The sequence below is a fragment of the Mugil cephalus genome, chromosome 9, assembly GCF_022458985.1.
Source record: "Mugil cephalus isolate CIBA_MC_2020 chromosome 9, CIBA_Mcephalus_1.1, whole genome shotgun sequence".
Lineage (NCBI taxonomy): Eukaryota > Metazoa > Chordata > Actinopteri > Mugiliformes > Mugilidae > Mugil > Mugil cephalus.
The window spans coordinates 1,257,501-1,276,740 of NC_061778.1; the positions used below are offsets into that span (position 1 = coordinate 1,257,501).

Here is a 19,240-nt window from a genome sequence, read left to right on the forward strand (position 1 = left end):
AGAAAAAAACAAAACAAAAACTGTCTTTATAATTTATATCTACATTAACAGATTCGTTGCCTCTGTTCATCCAGTAAATGTGAATAAACACAGACTTCATTTGTCCCTGTGTGGACGCAGGAATCAAAGGATGTTAACTAATAAACTACAAATAAAACTAAACATGTGTCAGTACATGTGTCAGTATTACTAATGCTAATGCAGCTGGAGGCTGCAGCTGCATTAGCATTAGCTTTAGCTTTAGCCTGAACTGGCTGTTTCTTTAGGACCAAAGATGTGAGTGTGTGTCTCACCGGTTCCGGCGGCGCCTCTCTCAGCCATGTTTGCTTGTTTAAGTCTTTCAGTTCAAACTGAAACAAACGCAGCCACGTTAACACACATGTCAGCGCACACATGGTTTATTCTGCTCTTATTTGTCCGCGTGCGTCGTTTACCAGGCTGGAGTTGATGTTCGGTCCACAGCGGAAGGGAGGATACTGGTTGAAGGAGTAATATCCGCTCCCTCCTCCCGGAACCACCTCCTTAGACATGAAGTAGCTGCTCGGCTTCGGCTGCAGACAAACAGAAACTCATTTTACTCACAGCTCAAAATATTCAGCAAACGTGAAATGAGTTTCGTCACAAAGGTGTTTTTGATTCCACATCACAGACCGAGTTAAAAATTATTATTATTTTATGTAAAAGAAGAAGAAGCCTGGAAATCTGAGCTTTGATGAGACCGATTCCTTCATAGAAATAATAACTTTCTCCTGTGGCTGCACACAAACTAAAACCTGCTTCAGTCCGTCTCACGTTCAACCCGACGAGAAGATAAATGACTTCAGGAAAACCAGGAACGATCTGGTCTTACGTTGGTGTTGAAGACCTCGTTGTAGCAGTGAGAGTTCCTCAGATACCAGGAGACTTCCAGCTCCACGGGAGGCGAAGCGTCACATTTCGGCATCAGCGCTGCACCACAAACACAACAACACAACGTCACACAGCAGCTTTGACACGGCGCCGCGGCTCTGATTCCGGTTCCTTACGTTTCAGACGGATGATGGTTTGGTTGAACAGGGTTTTAGGGAAGTAGAACTGGTTCTGTTTGCTCAGGGTTTTCTGAAAGACACGAATGAAGACAACGATCAGACGTGATTCAACCTGCCTCCAGGCCTGTCAATCATTCTGATCGTAATCTGATCGTAATCTGTTTCCATGGAGACGCATGCACCAGATCTACAGGAAATACAACAGAAGGGTTTATTAAATATTTGTTTAAGGTGACGGACGGAGACGTTTCCAGCTGATTTCAGTCTATTTGAGTCAGAGCTGAATAAACAGAGAAACTCCCTCATTTAAAAGACGAGTGTGAAAACATCCAGATCTGCTCCCAAATGTTTCTGACTTGTTGCAAGAAAAAGTCTAACTTGAACTTTCTCTTCTTCATTTCAGGTGCAGAGTAAATGAAAGGCTTGTTTTGTGAGTTTTGCATTCGCCTGTTACACACATGTGAACCTACTGACGTGGCCGGTGAATGAACAGCACATGATGCAAACAGACTTTTGAGAAAGAGCAGAAAGTGAAACCAGAAAGGAAACCTTATTATTCTTCTAATACTCAGAAACACTGATTTATTATTTAATCACTGTGAAGAAGACGACCTCATATAAGCTGATGATCCAGGGGCTAAATAACAGAAATGAGGCTGAGGTGTTGATCTGTGAACTCTTTAGGATTTATTAGTCTGTAACACGCATGGATCCTGTTAAAGCAGCTAATCTGTGATAGGAAGGAAACCTGTTGGTAACCTCGTAGTTATAACAATGACAATTATTCCCATAAGTCATTTTGTTAATTAAACGTACTGTACTTTACTTCATCTCTCTACCTTCTAATATAAAAGTTGCTGTTTTATATGAATTCAACAGTTAATCACGAAATAGTTGAAAAAAAAAGGTGGAAATATTTAATGATATTGTTAAATACGTCTCAGTAAAGATTAATAAATAATAGTAATAATGATAAATGTAGAAGTTCTAACACGCTAATAATGATTATAGTATAATAGTAATTAATAATAATAATAATAATAATTATAACTCTGTCCTAACTCTGTTCTGAGCTCTGCTAACAGTTAGCTCTAGTTAGCCTAGCAGCTAACAGTCAGCGGGAACCAGACCAGCGTCAAACCACAGCTCGGTTTCACTTTAGCAGCTTCACCAGACGCGGCTCCACGTTAACACGATCCCACCGAGACACGAGAAACTCACGCTGTCGATATTCAGGATCCACAGTCCGGGCTCCGACACCGCCCCGACCGGCCCGACCAGACCGGCCAGCATCAGGAGGAGCAGCGGGAGCAGCTGGGCCGAGGACCGGGGTCTACGCGGCCCGGTCCGACCCGGACCCACACCCGATCCCGAACGCGGAGCCGGACCCGAACCCGGACCAGGACCTACGGAGCTTGCCATTAGATCCAACAGGAACAAGGAAGCAGCAGCAGCAGCTGAGCCACCGCGACAACTCACAACAAACTGGTGACTTCCGGGTTCCGGGTTCCGGGTTACGCTACGTTACGTGAGGTGGTGCGTTCAGAGGACGTGAGTAGTTTAAAACTCGGTTATAAATATGATACGTAATATATAGATATAGATGGTATAACTAAGTGAATTATTCATATTGATGATGCTCTGTTGTTGTTTCTGACTGTTTTCCACATAACACATCGAAAGAGGGCGGTTTACTTGTGTAATTTGATTTGTAATCGCTTCAATTTTGTCGCTCACTTTTATTTTGAAGATTAGTACCGGAAGTGTTTATGTACGGTCGCGTCTAGCTTGACACTATTTTCCTGCAGTGTCTCGCTGTGGCCACTAGAGGGCAGTGAAAGCGCTTAACCCACAAAGCCGTATGTTATACCCGCATATTCTCTATATAACCCAGATTTCACCGCAGCTCCTTTTATTCATTTATTTTAATACATTACTAATGTTGTTTTAAACGAGTGTTGTAATAAACATTCACATGTTTAAAAAGGGTAAACTTAAGATGTAATGAATAGCCATGCAATTGCTCAGAGTTCATGATTCTTTTAGCATTTAACTTATTGAGATTCGATTTTTGCAAGATAGTGGAACATATCTAATACAAATAAACCATTACTGATGCTTTCTATTGACAATTAAGCTAAATAAACTAACGTATGTGTTCAAAATTTATACTCTTTGTGTTTGCAGTTCATGTGTTCGACCAGCAGAGGGAAGAAAACGTGTTTTTAAATGCAAAAGCTGCATCAATGGATAAACTATTTCCTTTCCGGTTCAAAAAGGAAATAAAACAATAATAGGTTTAAATGTCATCTAATATTCATTTCATCTCGTGTTTCAACTTAAAATAGATTTTATGACTTATGATGTTTCATTCTTTATGCTTTTTTATAATATCAATATTAATGATTTATTATTTTATTACAGGTGTTTTTAATATATGTAATAATATAATATATTAATAATATATTAATGTAATATATATATTTACTGATATGTCGATTAAAATTTCACAATAACAAATTAATTATCTCTCATTTTAATGATTTTTGCAAGAATAATAATAATAATAGTGGAACTATCACATGGGAACCTTATTTTTTATGCATTCGTTTATTTTAAGCTGAACTTTGAGCTGGAACCAGAGACTTTAGAGGTGGAACATGAAGCGAGTCTTTCAGGTCGTGTTCTCGACCAGTCACACCCTAAAGCTGGAATGAATTAACGCACGTGTTTGACATATTTCTGTTTCTTTGTCTGCAGGTGAATCAGAGCTGGACGAGGATTCAGTTCAGTTTCAACGACATTAACACAAATTTAAACTCGACGAACAAACATGTTAAAGTTCTGTTTTATCTGAGGAACCAGGAACTAGTTTTATAACTGATGAACTGATTCATGTTTTCTTTTAGAATTAGATTAACTTTAATGATCCACGGGGGAAATTATTTGGTCACAGTTGCTCAGTTGCTAATAAATAATTAAACTCTCATAAAAATCGCAAATAAAAATAAAGATAAAATAATAAAGATAAAACAGAGTCTCTGGAGCTTTCCTCTGGTCCGTGAACGCGCCACAAAGAGTGTGTATTTATTTTTCCTCTCCCAGGAACCAGGAACCAGGAACCAGGAACCAGGAACATGGAGGGCGTTAGGACAGGACATAGTGTGTGTGTGTGTGTGTGTGTGTGTGTGTGTGTGTGTGTGTGTGTGTGTGTGTGTGTTGCGTTTAAGGCGGGGTTGTTGATGCAGTCTAAAGGAACTTGTTGTCAGTTTTCCTCGGACTCTGAAGTGGGAGCGTCTCTTCTTCTTTTCTTCTTCTTTCTCTCGAGCTGAAGCCGGATCCTCTGTGAGTAAAAAAAAACAAACTTCTCTCCTTCATGTTCGTTTTTCAGCTCGTTTTAAAGTCGGTGCCTGAGTCTGAGTCTGTGTTTTCATGTTAAACTGCGGGAGAATAAATGTGTAAATGTGAAAATGTCTGAGGAGATGTGAGAGTTTGTCACATGTTTGTGAACCTGCAGCCTGCGGTGAAACAGTGATATAATAATTACACATAGTTCTCAGGGAACCAGCTGCTCAGGCGATAAAGAGCAGGAATGAGCTGATATTTGATACTGATGGAGGAAATACTCTGGTTCAGCTTCAAAGCGAATAAAAACCGGAAGTGAAAAACTCCAATAAACCAGAATAAAGAGTGAAAAGATGCTGAACAGTCTGAATAACTTTAGAACTTCTGCAGGATGAATGGATGAATTTATTTATTACTTATTTAATGCTGTGACTAAAATGTCAGGAAACAGTTTCATTAACGAACTTATAAATAATTCATCATGTTGTTATTTTCTGGTGGAGCAAAGATCTGTGTCTGTTCATTTATTTATTCAAGCCGCCGCCTTCACACTGTAAATGTTCGGTTTGTTGTGTTTACAGTGAATATATTTACGATTTATTTTATTTTATCTTATTTTATGTCATTTTATTAATATCTTTTATGCAACAAACACCAAAGCAAGTCCCTCGTATGCACCAAACTACAGGACAATTAAGTCTTTTCTCATTCAGATTCAGTTTTACTCAACGATCAGAAAATGATCAGCCGATGTTTGAGAAATAAATAAAGTAATAAATAAATATCATTATTCAGGTTTTTAGCTGCAGATATTATTATTTATCATTTTATTCCTGTTAAAGTTTTCATTTAAACACGTTTATTAATCCTTTATGTGTATGTGATTATTTCTTATTAATTAAGTAGATAAATAAATTATTGCTTGTTGTTTATTTCAGTATTTGATTTATTTATTTCTTTTCTGTAGCAAACAGACAAAATGTTTCTGGCAAAGAATCTGATCGGAGGAATCATCAACATCGTGAGGTGAGAGCACAAAAATAGAGCTAGGCTAACACTTTCCCTTTACTTCCAGTGTTTGTGCTAAGCTAGGCTAACACTTTCCCTCTACTTCCAGTGTTTGTGCTAAGCTTGGCTAACACTTTCCCTTTACTTCCAGTGTTTGTGCTAAGCTAGGCTAACACTTTCCCTTTACTTCCAGTGTTTATGCTAAGCTAGGCTAACACTTTCCCTCTACTTCCAGTGTTTGTGCTAAGCTAGGCTAACACTTTCCCTCTACTTCCAGTGTTTGTGCTAAGCTAGGCTAACTTATCCTCCTCTTTCTTTCCCCCGACAGCAACATCGACCCGGCTCAGTTGTAACTTATTCCTTCAGACCCTGTAAGTAAAAACTCGTGGAGTCTGAATTATTGATGATGACACGACTTAAACAACATCTGAGCTAAATGGAAACAGAGATTAAGACGAAACGATGAAATGACGTCAGGAAGAAATAAAGTAACAATAAAGAAATAAAGTCTGAGTTCAGCCGAAGAACAATGTCTAAAAAAATGATAAAAATAACAACGTGAATCATGAATCAGAATAATTTTTCTTTTCTGTTTGAATCAAATGGAGAAAATTAAATATTTAACGCAAGAAAAACAAAACTATTATAAATTACATAATGGATAATTAATGATAAAAAACTGCATATTTTTAACATTTAAAATAGTTTAATTCACAAATCAAGACACTGACACGTTTTTATTTCTATTCACAGATATTTTATTCTTCAGTTTTACTCAAATTTGCTTCAGTAACAAACTAAATCGAACGAGATTGACCCGAGAAAACACAGAATATGAGATTCAGAGTAAATCTGATGATGATCCTGGTTAAATAGAACAAATAATAAAAATCTGTTTCCATCTTAAATCAGCAGTTTATTGAGGATCTTTGATGAGTGCGTCTCCACTCACGTATTTGAATGTTTCGTGAAGGTTAAAGTGTGAAGCTCGGCCTCGGTTCTGTTTCCTATTTATTTCTTTTTGGCTGCGACTGAATGAGCAAACAAACCGAATGCAGCCGGACTGAGACGCGTTTGTTGGCCTCTAACAGAAGCTGCTTGTGTCTCCTCTCAGCCTCCTCCTCGCAGACCGTTCCAGTTCGCCGAGTCCCACGAGAACGATGAGGAGAAACAGTTCCGGAGGGTTTTCCAACAGCTGGCGGGAGACGTGAGTTCTTCCTGTTTGTTTCTTAAAGCTCTGAACCGTCGGCTACGATCTGATAACTTAAACACGTCACCAGGAGACGGGATCCACATTTATTAACAAGATGAAAAGACTCGTTATCGTTTGAAGTCATTTATGATGATGGAAGATTCTAACTGCTCCAAAACTAATGTCAGAAGTGGGATTCGAACCCACGCCTCCAGGGGAGACTGCGACCTGAACGCAGCGCCTTAGACCGCTCGGCCATCCTGACATGTCTGAGGGGGAAGGGAAGAAGGAGAGAGGGAAAGAAGGAAGGAAGGAAGGAAAAGAAAGAAAGAGGAGGAGGAAAGGGAGGAAGGAAGGTAGAAAGGATGGAAGGAAGGAAGAAATTAAGGAAGGAAAAAAGGAAATAGACAAGGAAGGCAGAAACTAAACAAAGGAAGGAAGGAAGGAAGGAAGGGAGGGAGGGAGGAGTCACCAGATCAGTGTTCATATTCCATATTTTTTTTGTGAATGATTAAGTTCAGTCCAGCGTCAGACTCAAACCCTCCTCACGCTTCAGGAGTTTCTGGTTTTTCCCTCTGGACCAACTGGTTCGTTTCCAGTCTGACCGCTGTAACCATAGCAACGCGGTTTCACCTGATCCTCCCGTCTCCACCCTCCACTGTCTCCGTCCCTGAGCTCGTCTCCGGCCTCGGGAGGAAACGCTGCGTTAAGTGGAGACGCATTAGAGGAGTTACAGGAAGTGCTTGGTAGAAGGAGGCTATTAAAGCTGCTTCTTGTCTCTGCTGCTCCTGACAAAACATTAGGGACACTAGTGCAGCGTTTCCATGGTTACTACGAGGAATAATCCATCATTTCATTCCATCTCATGCTAAAAACCCTTGAATCCTTGAATCCATGGCTAGCAATGGGTACTGATACTGGCTACCATGATGCTAACGGTGCTAATGCTAACGGTGCTGATGCTAATGCTAGTAGCCTTGAACTTCGTCTGCGTCACAACTTTCTCCAGGACCCAGTTCACATTGAGTCCTTTTTCTTCTTTTTCCTGTAATTTATCCATCGCTACTTATTCTGTTGTTTGAATGGTAACAGGTTAATTATCCACCTGCTGCCCCCTAGTGGAAGAGGCTTTAATTGTTCTTGTCTCTGGCATAGACGAACCACTAACGACTAATTATTTATAGCAAATAAATGAAGTGAACTTGGTTCATTTCTCTCGTACGTTGGTTTCAGTGAAATGAATTCTAGTATTTTCTCGCTGCCTCAGTTTGCTTCAGTGTGTTTGTCTCTTTATTATTTTTTAATTTTTAACTTAATTAGTTTAGAGTATTTAAAGCTGTGGATGAAACCACGTTGGTCTTTGTCAGTGGCTAAAATAATATCGGTGGTGGTTTAAGTGGACGGAGTTTAAATTAAAGGAGATTTATGTTATTTGGCCTCAGACTGTGTCAAAATAATAGGAACGCTACAGATCACAGAACCTCCTCCCTCTCCTCCTCCTTCTTTTCTTCTATTCTCCTTCTTCATCATCTCCTTTTCCTCCTCCTCTTTCTTCTTCTTCTTCTTCTTCTTCTTCTTCTTCTTCTTCTTCTTCTTCTTCTTCATCATCATCATCATCCTGTTCATCTTATTTTTTGTCTTCTCCTCCTTTTGTTTTTGTACTCCTCTTTTTCCTCTTCATTCTTCTTCATCATTATCATCATTCTCTTTTTTGTTCTTTTTTTAACCTTATTTTGTGTCTTCACATGCTACTTCTTCTTCTTCATCATCATCATTCTTCATCTTGTGTTTTATCTTCTCCTCCTCCTCCTGTTGGTGCTGAGGGTCCAGTTCTCTGTAGATCTGCCTGAGGAAGATTTAGTTTTAGTTACAGTAGATTGTTGGTGTCCCTAATGTTGTGGCAGGCGTGCGTATGCAGCTGGAGAACAACTGTTCAGCTCCAGTTTGATTATTTTAGCAGTAATTAAACAGATGAATAAGAGGTCGACTCGGAGACGAACTGCAAACATCCCGACCTGACGGCCATGTGTTGCGTTGCTTCAGGGTGTGTGAGTCACAGGCTCCTCCACTACATTCCTGCCATTGTCTGTGAGGGCGGCATCGGCTTCTCTGTGTGTGTCTGTGTGTGTCTGTGTGTGTCTGTGTGTGTCTGAGGTTTTCTGTCTGACTCATCGAGGGGTGTGTGCACCAGTTAGACCAGAGTTAGACCAGAACCCTGCAGCCGGCCCTCGCTGGGCTCCATTCTCTGCAAGCGAGGAATGAGGGCGGTGACCCACCTGGATGCGGTCCCGGTGGGCGGGGCCGGACCGACGCGAGGGGCGGAGTCTGTCACGACCTTTGTTCTTTTTGTGGAAATTTCCGTTTCTGTTTGGTCCCGGCAGGAGATTCACCAGCAGGAGTTACACAACACGAGATCTAGTTTTTAATTGGCTGTGTTCAGCTATGAGGAAGCAGAGCCTCAAACATGGGGATTAAAATCATGTAAATCAAACAGAAGGTTCTGGGCTCTGCACTAAATATGAGTCATGTGCTTGTTTTTAAATGTGGTTTTGATAATCTTGTGAGTGTAATGTGTTATTTTGAGTCAAAGCAGCGCACATTAGGTAATAAGTGAGTTATTTACTGCAAGAATCTCAGAGTCTCAAACGTGGCCACTACATTAGGTACATCAGTGAAAACAAATCCCTTCCAATAGAACCATCCTGACATGTCTCTGTGATATAAAACTTAGATTTAAGTTATTTCCTGCAAGAATCTCAGTTTTTATTTGGAAGTAGAGCCTCAAACGCGGGATTGAAAACCAAATAAATCAAATAAAAACGCTTCATTAGATCCACTAGTCCTGCACTAAATATTCTGCTGCTACTGACATGAGTCTGTGCTTGTTTTTAAATGGTATAAAACTTAGATTTAAGGTAAATGCACTACAATTGTGGATGAAACGTGTTATTTTGAGTCCATGAAGTTTGCTTTTAGTAATAAATTAGTTATTTCCTGCAAGAATCTCAGTTTTTTTTAGGAAGTAGAGCCTCAAAGGTGGGAATTAAAACCAAATAAATCAAATAAAAATGTTTGAGGTAAATAGAGAATAATCTTGAGAGTATGACATTTGATTTTGCTCCACGTTGTGTAAATTTAGTTTTAATTTATTGTTTTTATTAGGAAATAGAGCCTCAAACATCAGAATTAAGATCAGATAAATGAATACACACTCAGTAGTGTCCCTAATGTTTGGGCCAGTAAGTGTATATTCACTTATAGTTCATGAGATGTATAAGAGAAATGTTCTAAATGAGGCACAAAGTCTCCGAAATAACCCGATGAGGCTGCAGAGATATCACACCAGCTGTTGCTCCACAGTGTTTTGACAACGAGTTGCTAGAAACTTGGATCTGGTTCTAGATGTTGTGTTTTTTTTTCAGGAGTGAGTCAGAAACTGGAAAAAAATGAAAGGAAAGGAAACGGCTTCAGTTTGAGTTGAGCTGTGACTCATGTTGTTACTGAAGCTTCCTCCAGTTCTGATGTGTGTGTGTGTGTGTGTGTGTGTGTGTGTGTGTGTGTGTGTTAACAGGACATGGAGGTGAGCCCCACTGAACTGATGAACATCCTCAACAAAGTCATCTCCAAACGTGAGTCCACGTCACTTAAATGTTTCTAGTGTTATCGTCTTTCTTCTTCTTCTTCTGTGGTTTTAATGAGTTCCTTTCTGTCCTGATTCAGACGGAGGCCTGAAGACTGACGGGTTCAGCATTGAGTCCTGCAGGAGCATGGTCGCTGTCATGGATGTATCCTTCCACAAGAAGTAGTGCAAACCCAAATACAGGCCTATAGTTACTACTACTAGCAGCTCATAGTAAAAAGCCCAGCCAGCAGGGGGCGGTAGTCTGCAATCGTCCTGTAGAAGGACACACTAGTGTTGTTTCTAAGTTTGACCTTTGACCCGACTTCCCTCAGAGCGACAGCACAGGAAAACTGGGCTTCCACGAGTTTAAATATCTGTGGAACAACATCAAGAGGTGGCAGGTCAGTCCCTCAGAGACACAGAACAATCTGCTCCTCCTCCTCCTGTTTCTCCTCCTCCTCCTCCTCCTTCGTCCTGTGTTTCCTGTCACATATTAATCCATTAATTGATGAGTTAATTAGTGTGTTTGTGTGTTTGCTGTCTCCAGGGAATCTATCTGTCCCACGACGCTGATCGTTCCGGCGTCATCGGTGCTGATGAACTTCCTCGCGCCTTCAAAGCTGCAGGTGAGAAACTTGTCTCCTGCTTATTTCTGTAGTTTTTCTTATTTGCACCATAATACAGAGACAAAAGATAGTGATGGAGAGAAAAAAAACCCCCACACAACCCAAACTGGGCTCATTCCAATATAAAAGGGACCAAAATAAAAAAAAATAAAATAAAATGGTTTAAAAAAACCAATAACAAACAACAACAAAGGCAACAAAAGTGTAAAATCAAGAGTTAGTGTTAAAAAGGACTTCGGTCTGGACTTAATTCATTAATGAAGTCAATGTTTTTGCTAAATGAAAATATGAAAATAAATGAAAGTAATGAACCTGTAAGTAGAAGAAAACAAATTTATTTTGTCTGAGGTGCGTGCGGCTAAAAGGAGGATGAGAGTTCACAGTGAAGAATTTACTGAAGGATTTAATAAGCAGGTGTGTATGGAGGAGCATGCAACAATTCAAAATAAATAAATCAATAAATAAATAGCAGTTATGACGTATATTTAGGTATTTATTTAATTAATAATTGATGGCATAGATTTAGGTATAAAGTCATTTATTTATTCATTTATCTATTTATTGGTCCTTTGTACATGTGGAGAGTGAATGTTCATAAATAAATAAATATTCAGGACTGAAGTGGATTAATGACATAAACTGACAATATGTGTTAAAATAAGATAATAATAATAAAATAAGATAATAAAAATATATATTTTTTTTAAATAGCAGTGTTACAGTAACTAAGATGTGGATAAATGAAACTAGAACATAGTGTATGAAAATCATCCTGAGATATGAAACCACTGTTTTTTTCTAATGACATAATATAAAGCACCAATATAAATAAGCTGGAGCTCAGCTGCTAAACTTCATCCACTGTCCTAAGGCAACAGACAGACTCCATGACACCATGACACCATGACACCATGACTCCATGACTCCATGACAAACAGACAGGACAGGTTAAAGGTTCATACACGAGATGGAAAAGATGGAGAAGTTTTCAGCCACTGTTTGAGCGTCACAGGGCGATAGTTTCTTTGTGAGACAGACGATCCAGAAACAGCTGGTAACTGTCAAAGGCCAAGATTTTGTGCTTATTAATAATTTTACAGTAGTGATAATGTGCAGGTTTTCTGTCCAGAGTTTTACGTGTCCTCTTGACCAGAGACTTGGTTGGTTTTCAGGTTCTTTCTGATGTTTGTGTCTGTGTTTGTGTAACAAAAGGAAATGGGAGTAAATGTCTTATGTGTTTGACATTTGATAAGTTACATTTAATTGTATTTGAGACTTTTTTTAACATGTTGCTTGAAATTAAGATTTATCACTTTGTTATTGACGAGTTTGACATGCTGTTTCCATGACAACGATCAATCAAAACCTCCAATAATTAGTTTCTCTCTCTGTTAATGACTGTGTGTGTGTGTGTGTGTGTGTGTGTGCAGGTTTCCCTCTGAATGACCAGCTCTACAAGCTGATTATCCGTCGCTATAGCGACGAGCACGGCAACATGGACTTTGACAATTTCATTGGCTGCTTGGTGCGACTGGACGCCATGTGCAGTGAGTGTCTCAGCTTTTCTTTCTTTCTTTCTTTCTTTCTTTCTTTCTTTCTTTCTACAGTGGCATGTTCTTCATGGAGCCGTTGCTTCCAGTTCTTTTATCAGTTCTTTTATTTCTATCATCGATCCCTCTGCGTCCAACCAGTTCCCATTCTGTCGTTCAGGACAAACTAACTTTCATATCTTAACTGATGCTTTTAAACTTTTTAATTGAAATGTTTCAACCACTAAACTTATTTATGTGGCACGAAAGAAAAAAAGAGAACACGGCGACTTTTATATTTTATTGTCAGAGAGAGAAAATAAAGAGAAAATAAAATGGAAGACCTGTCGTGTGGCGCCGCGGCCTCAGTGTGGCGCTGTAGACTGAGGCTGGAGTTTATTCTTTATGAATTAATGAAAGATCTAAGAAGCTTCTGTGAAGTACAGAAATAATTTAATACTGAGACTAAACGCTTCGTTTGTTCATAGTGTTTTTACTTGTTTATATATTTTCATTTATGTATAAATGTAAAAATAAGAGATTTTATAAAATGTTGCTTTAACAAATAAATGAATAAAGTTTGGTTCTAAATCAGGTTCAGAGTCAAACTCTGTTTAGTTACATACAGATCTCAGTCTGATCAGGAGCACGTTCCAGTTTAGTCACTTTTTCTGGACTTTCCTCCTCCTCCTACTCCTCTTGCTCCTCTTCCTCCTCCTCTTCTTCTCCTCCTCCTCCTCCTCTTCCTCCTCTTCCTCCTCCTCCTCCTCTTCCTCTTCTTCCTCCTCTTCCTCCTCCTCCTCCTCTTCCTCCTCTTCCCTCCTCCTCATCTTCCTCTTCCTCCTCTTCCTCCTCCTCCTCTTCCTCCTCCTCCTCTCCTCTTCCTCTCTCCTCCTCCTCTCTTCCTCCTCTTCTTTCTCCCCTTTCCTCCTCTTCCTCCTCCTCCTCCTCCTCTTCCTCTTCTTCCTCTCCTCCTCCTCTTCCTCCTCTTCCTCCTCCTCCTCCTCTTCCTCCTCCTCCTCCTCTTCCTCTTCTTCCTCCTCTTACTCCTCCTCCTCCTCTTCCTCCTCTTCCTCCTCCTCCTCCTCTTCCTCCTCTTCCTCCTCCTCTTCCTCCTCCTCCTCTTCTTCCTCTTCTTCCTCCTCTTACTCCTCCTCCTCCTCTTCCTCCTCTTCCTCCTCCTCTTCCTCCTCCTCTTCCTCTTCCTCCTCCTCCTCCTCCTCTTCCTCCTCCTCTTCCTCCTCCTCTTCCTCTTCCTCCTCGTCCTCCTCCTCTCATTCTAAATCCCGTGTCATTTTTCCAGGAGCGTTTAAGACTCTGGACAAAGACAACAGCGGCACCATCGACCTGGACATCAAGGAGGTAAAACTTATTCAGTTTTTTTAGATTTACTGCACATTTTCTCACAGATTATTGTCTCAATTGTCTGTAATTTTAAAGGTAAATAAAACAAATTGTAAGTTGAACGTGCAGAAAAACAATTCACTGTCTGCAACTTCTTTACTTCTCCATGAATTATTAATGATATTTATAATAGTTATTTATCTCCCTCTTCCTTTTACGTTACTCCTTTCTATTTATTTATATAATATATATATATACATGTACACACACACAAACACATATATATTCCTTTTCTGCTGCGTTTATTAATCGTGCTGGCAATATATAAATAACCAAGAATTATTTGTATTTATTATTTTTTTAATTAATAACTAACTAAAGGAAATAAATATATGTATCAGTCGATAGCCCTCATCCCTCTGTCCTTTTTCCATAGATATGTTTTTGTTAACAGATGCTCAAATAACAATATGAAAACCAGAGAGAAAGAAGACTAAATTCCAGGTTTACATTAGTGCAAAAATAAAGATATCAAATATGTGAGTGCAATGAAACAGAGAATAAAGCCTAAAGAGACAAATACATGAATATAAATCCATGAAAAATGGGACATTTTTTCTGACGTGAAGTGTTTTATGTTTGGACGTCTCTCGGATCCAGGACTTGTTCTGCTTCTAGACGCAGTCACAGTGAATTTAGAGGAATGAACCTTCTGTCTCTTTGTGTCTCACAGTGGCTCCAGCTGACCATGTATTCATGAAGCTCCTCCTGGACCAAACGTCCCCCGTCCTTCCTCCATCTCATTCCTTCTCATTGCTCTTGTGAGACTTTATAAATGTGCAATTTTGCTTTTGAACCCCCCCTCCCCTCCCTGCCTCCTGCCATTTCCATGGTAACGGGACCAAAACTAAAAAGGGTAAATAGAATAAATGAAATCAAACTCTGGACCAAAGTCAAGCTGCTGCTGCTGCTGCTGCTGCTGCTGCAGTGTCCTGCTGGTGCCAGGCGGTGGCGCTACAACATCCCCACGCTGCAGATTTCTGCGTTTTGAAGTCAAACTGTCTGAGTTTGTACGAGGCTGAAAATCTTTCTGATGTTTAAAAGAATAAAGTGACACTATAATGACGTTAATCTAAGTGTTGTTGAGTCATTCTGATGCTATGAGCTAAATGCTAAAAGTCAAACATGAACAGAAGCAGATATCGGCATAAAAATGATTTCATGTGTTGAATGTGATATTTTATTTCAACTTCAATAACATTAACATTGGAATAAATTGCCCAGAATGCAATGTGTTCTAGAAAAGCATTGCACTCTGGGTAATAATTACAGATTCCTACAAAATACTGTATTATACTGTAAACTGACGTCAGAATCAACAGAGAAAAACACAAATAACAGAGAAAAACACAAATAACAGAGACTTCTACTGTATCACATGAGAGAACATCAGAACAACAGATCTGATCATTTATGAGGAAATTAAACCGTAACTTTTCATTGACTTTTCATCGATTTTTTTTTTTACCATGTCTCTTCAGTAGTAAATATCTACTCAGGTAAAACACCTGTTACTTTCTAAAAGCAGCTGTGATTATTTCACACTGGCTACTTTTTTTTGCTTGTTCAGCTGAGTTCCTGCTGGAAGCTTCACTGAGCTAAACTAACTGGTGATTTGTCTTCTCCTCGTTTCACCTTTTTACCTGTATGATTTAAAACAAGCTTATTCAGTTAAGTACTGAAAGTGTATTTTATGACTTGTGTTCTGAAGACAGCAAATCACAAAGCACCAGACTGCGTTTGTGTCCGTCCTCTGTGTTGTTTGTGCTGCTCAGGTGTTTCAGATCAAACTGGAAATGATCCCAAAACTAAGAAGTAAATGCACAGTCAGGACCCACATCTCTTCTCTGATTTACTCAACAATAAAGAATCAACAATGTGAATAATTCCCACAATAATGTGCAATAACAGAGTAAAGTGCTCCAGTAATAGTTAAGGCTCCAGAATGTTCTGCATCTGTTCTGCATATTTGAATCTGGTTATAAAACAGAAATATTCTGTAAAATGGTTTTAGATCGAACACAATCTAATCAAATCAAACTTTATTTATATCGCACTTTGTGTGTATACGACCTCTAATAGTTTTATTAGTGCGTGCGTAACGCGCAGGCGCACAGCCCGACCCGAGGTTTCAGATGCAGGTGGTGGAAAAGCGCAAATAAATAAGAGTGCGTTTTATTATTATTTTTACTTGTAGGAGACACGCGATGACTTCCAGGGATTTAATACTTTACGCAGAAGTTTGTTTTAAAAGGAAAAAAAAATAGCGATAAAATTTAAACCTGATGTGAGTCTGTGAAGTTCTCACGGCTTTAATATTTTAGCTTTTACCAATAAAATCCCATGAACAGAAGTTGAGGTGTTTGGAGGCTGTTTGCCGTGGGGCGGGGCCGGGGCAGGACAGGGGAGGGGGGCAGGACAGAGATGCTGAGGAGGGAGAAGAGGACGCGAGGAGGAACAACAGGTTCCTGCCGCGCGCTGCTGATGGTTTAACGCGGAAGATCTGGAGTAAAACACGAGGATCCACGCAGGTAGGAGACTGAAATGTGTTTTTATTGAGCGGACTTCAGAGAACAGAGAAGGACGAGCACAGATCAGGCTTCATAAAGTAGTTAAACGAGTTGGGAGCAGAATAAAGAGCTGGATGAAGAAAAGTGTTTAAGATCTGGAAGCTCTCCGGGTTTTTAGCAGCAGAGGGACTCGTCTGTCCTTTAAAACATCACCTGGTCTTTGTTGGCTTTTAAATTAAAAATCTGCAGGTTTGAGGTTTTGAATTAAGGGAAATTAAAAGAAAGAAAGAAACCAGTCGAATCAAACGTCTAACTCTAATAACACTGAGCTGTCAGAAAACATTAACAGTATAAAAGTTTACTTTGGAGCGTCTCCCATCTCAGATTCATTTCATCCGTTTATTTCTCTTCTCCTCTGCTCTGCGACTCCTTCCTGGTCTTTATTCCAGAAGCTGGTGATTAGTGCTGAGGCCTCATTATGATGCTGCAGCCTCATAACACAGAGCCTGAAAAGAAAGGAGGACCCAGCACCTGGCTGGAGGCTGCAGGGACTAATGACCGTTTAATTAGAGAGGAGAGGAGAGGAGAGGAGAGTCCAACTTCACTTCCCTTTTCTTTTCATGCTTCGTCTGTGGCGTCGTGGACAATCAGGATTTATGTGTCTGTAGATTCATGGAAAGGTGCAAAAGCTTCTTTAACCCTCCATCATTCATCTGGGTGGTTTATGAGACATCAACAGCATCTTCATGAACCAATCAGAGCTCTGGACATGAGTTGTGTTTCAGTAAATGCTGCATGATGTAATATGTCATTTTCTTCTGGTTTCATTGATAAAAGTCATTATAGGATTCAACCAGCACATTTTATCAGATGAACCCAACAACTTGTTATTTTTTAACTGTGTTCCAGCTTTGATTCCTCCAGAACTTAACCACTTAAAATGTGAGTCTTGTCTTTCAAAAGAGACCAAGACCATGAATGAGCTTCAACATGTTTATGAGCAGCGTTCAGTTACTTTGGGTTCGTCCTAGAATGATAAGAGGTTAAATGAGACTATTGATCCCACAGGGAAACGCAGGTTAGAGAAAACTAACTAAATACAGGAAGAAAGGAAGCAAATATCACAAATACTGACAAATATTCCACAGAGAAGACCTGATAAATGAATTAAATCCAGACGGGTTTCTTGTCCAGAGGGCGTCTGTGTTTAATGAATCCAACACTGCTGCTTCTTTCACTTTATTATCAGCAGAGTTATGAACTTATCGTCTGCGTTTACACCTTGTGGCCGACTGAACCGGGACGTCCTGTTATGGAGGTCGCTGCAAACAAAGCAAAACTACAAAAGGTTCCCCGTTGTTGCACAACCTTTGTGTTGTGTTGTAGCCGCACGTCCTTGTTTTCTCACACACAGATGCAGGAGCAGCGGTTGAACGATACGAGTGATTTTCGAGCAGGTTCGTTCTTCCTGAGGATCCCTGAAAAAACACACACCTTTGCCAAATGATAGCAAAAAGCAGAGCTACCACAAAGTTATCCAAAAATAAATAAAATGGTAAAGGATCCTTGTGGTTATAAGTGTTAATCAATGCTGTGGATAGAACAACACAACCTGCAACATGATTAATTATCCTGTCACCAAACCGTCTCAGATATATTTGTTAAATGATTGGTTTTCTGGTGCAGCTTCAGCTCAACAACTAAAAAATTCTGAGTGGAAGTGGAAGAATCAACCTGAGTAATGAAGGCCGGATGTGGACGGTGGAGGACAGGGATGAGGACAGGGATCGTGTTTAACCTCTAACTAAGGCTGGAGGCTGGACGTTAACTGGTTGGTCGTCAGGAGAACCAGCTGCAATTAATGACATGGTTTCTCCAGAGCTACGATGATCTGTCACAGGGCGGCTCTGCTGTAGAAAAGACACCTCGTTTTTTTCTATTTGCATTTTACCGTCTGTTTGACCTGTGTTTTAGTATAAGTTCTGTGTGTGTGCGTAGAAAGGAAGGGAAAACAGAGACAGGAAAGACAGGATGAACAACTGAAAGTCAGTTTAATGATGACACAACAAACCAGCAGGAGAAGAAACTGAATCTGACTTTACACAACGTGGCACAACATGCAGGTAACTCAACGGACGACTGGGAAAAGAGGGGGAGGGGGTAAAATACGCAAGGGCTGATGGGATAACAAGAAACAGGTGGATCATGAGGACAAAAGAGGACAAATGTGAGCACAAAGACAAAAACAGGAAGTAAAAACAGGTGGTAAGAAATGACCTGATAAATCAGTTAATTACCAGATATGTGTGTGTGTGTATATGTGTGTTTTAGAATCAGATCAGATCCTGAGATTTATCGTCCAGAAAAGTTGATGTTTAAAGAGTCTTATGCTTATTTAAGGACAAAGAAAACTTACAGCACTTTATTATTAACATGTCGTCACATGAAGTAAATTACAGCCGATTCAGCCGCAGAATAAAAACATGAGGATTCTTCTTCTCCTGGAGGGATAAAAAGAAAAAGTCAAGGGGAACAGGGTGAGGGGTCCTGTCTCAGGATAAAAGACCAAAATCATTCATCAGATCCAGAGAGCCACAACATTATGACCACTGACAAAGGGTTCAATGTTCTCACCCTCAACGCCCATCCTCTGATGAGACCTGCACGATATTAGTGGGTGGTCATAATGTTATGCCTGATCGGTGTATGAGAACTCAGATAAAATAAGTTAAACTGAAATAAACTGTCTTTCTCTGTCTCCAGGTGTCAGAACCCCCTGATGCTGCAGCTTAATCTGGTCACCTGAGACTGAACACACACTCATTAACACACACACTGGTACACACACACTGCTGCACACACACACTGGACACACACACTGGTGCACACACACACTGGTGCACACACACACTGGTGCACACACACACTGGTACGCACACACTGGTACACACACACTGCTGCACACACACACTGGTG

At 40.0% G+C, this 19,240-nt stretch overlaps 2 protein-coding genes and 1 non-coding gene across 4 annotated transcripts in view; 1 reads left to right on the plus strand and 2 right to left on the minus strand.

Annotated features, from left to right (window-relative positions):
* zgc:162698 (Transmembrane protein 87A-like) overlaps positions 1–2,543 on the minus strand; it is an 11,726-nt gene extending 9,183 nt beyond the window's left edge. The window contains exons 1-5 of one of the 2 annotated variants that reach the window (XM_047595113.1): positions 2,250–2,543; positions 1,026–1,098; positions 851–948; positions 435–551; positions 294–350 (exon numbers count right to left, since the gene is read on the minus strand). In XM_047595113.1, the coding sequence (XP_047451069.1) occupies positions 294–350; positions 435–551; positions 851–948; positions 1,026–1,098; positions 2,250–2,450 (546 nt within the window). In that variant the 5' untranslated portion in view covers positions 2,451–2,543. The remainder of the gene's footprint in view (positions 1–293; positions 351–434; positions 552–850; positions 949–1,025; positions 1,099–2,249) is intronic. The other variant, XM_047595112.1, reaches the window with a different exon arrangement.
* A 1,697-nt stretch (positions 2,544–4,240) lies between these two features.
* On the plus strand, positions 4,241–14,825 carry capns1b (calpain, small subunit 1 b). Its single transcript, XM_047595120.1, is given in 11 exon segments — positions 4,241–4,373; positions 5,341–5,399; positions 5,710–5,752; positions 6,496–6,588; positions 10,145–10,202; positions 10,294–10,358; positions 10,528–10,596; positions 10,743–10,821; positions 12,252–12,368; positions 13,654–13,712; positions 14,428–14,825. Coding segments are annotated over 10 exon segments (657 nt in total). The 5' UTR covers positions 4,241–4,373; positions 5,341–5,352; the 3' UTR covers positions 14,455–14,825.
* trnal-cag lies at positions 6,756–6,838 on the minus strand. The gene has a single exon. It is a non-coding gene; the product is annotated as a tRNA-Leu (tRNA).
* Positions 14,826–19,240: the final 4,415 nt, after the last annotated feature.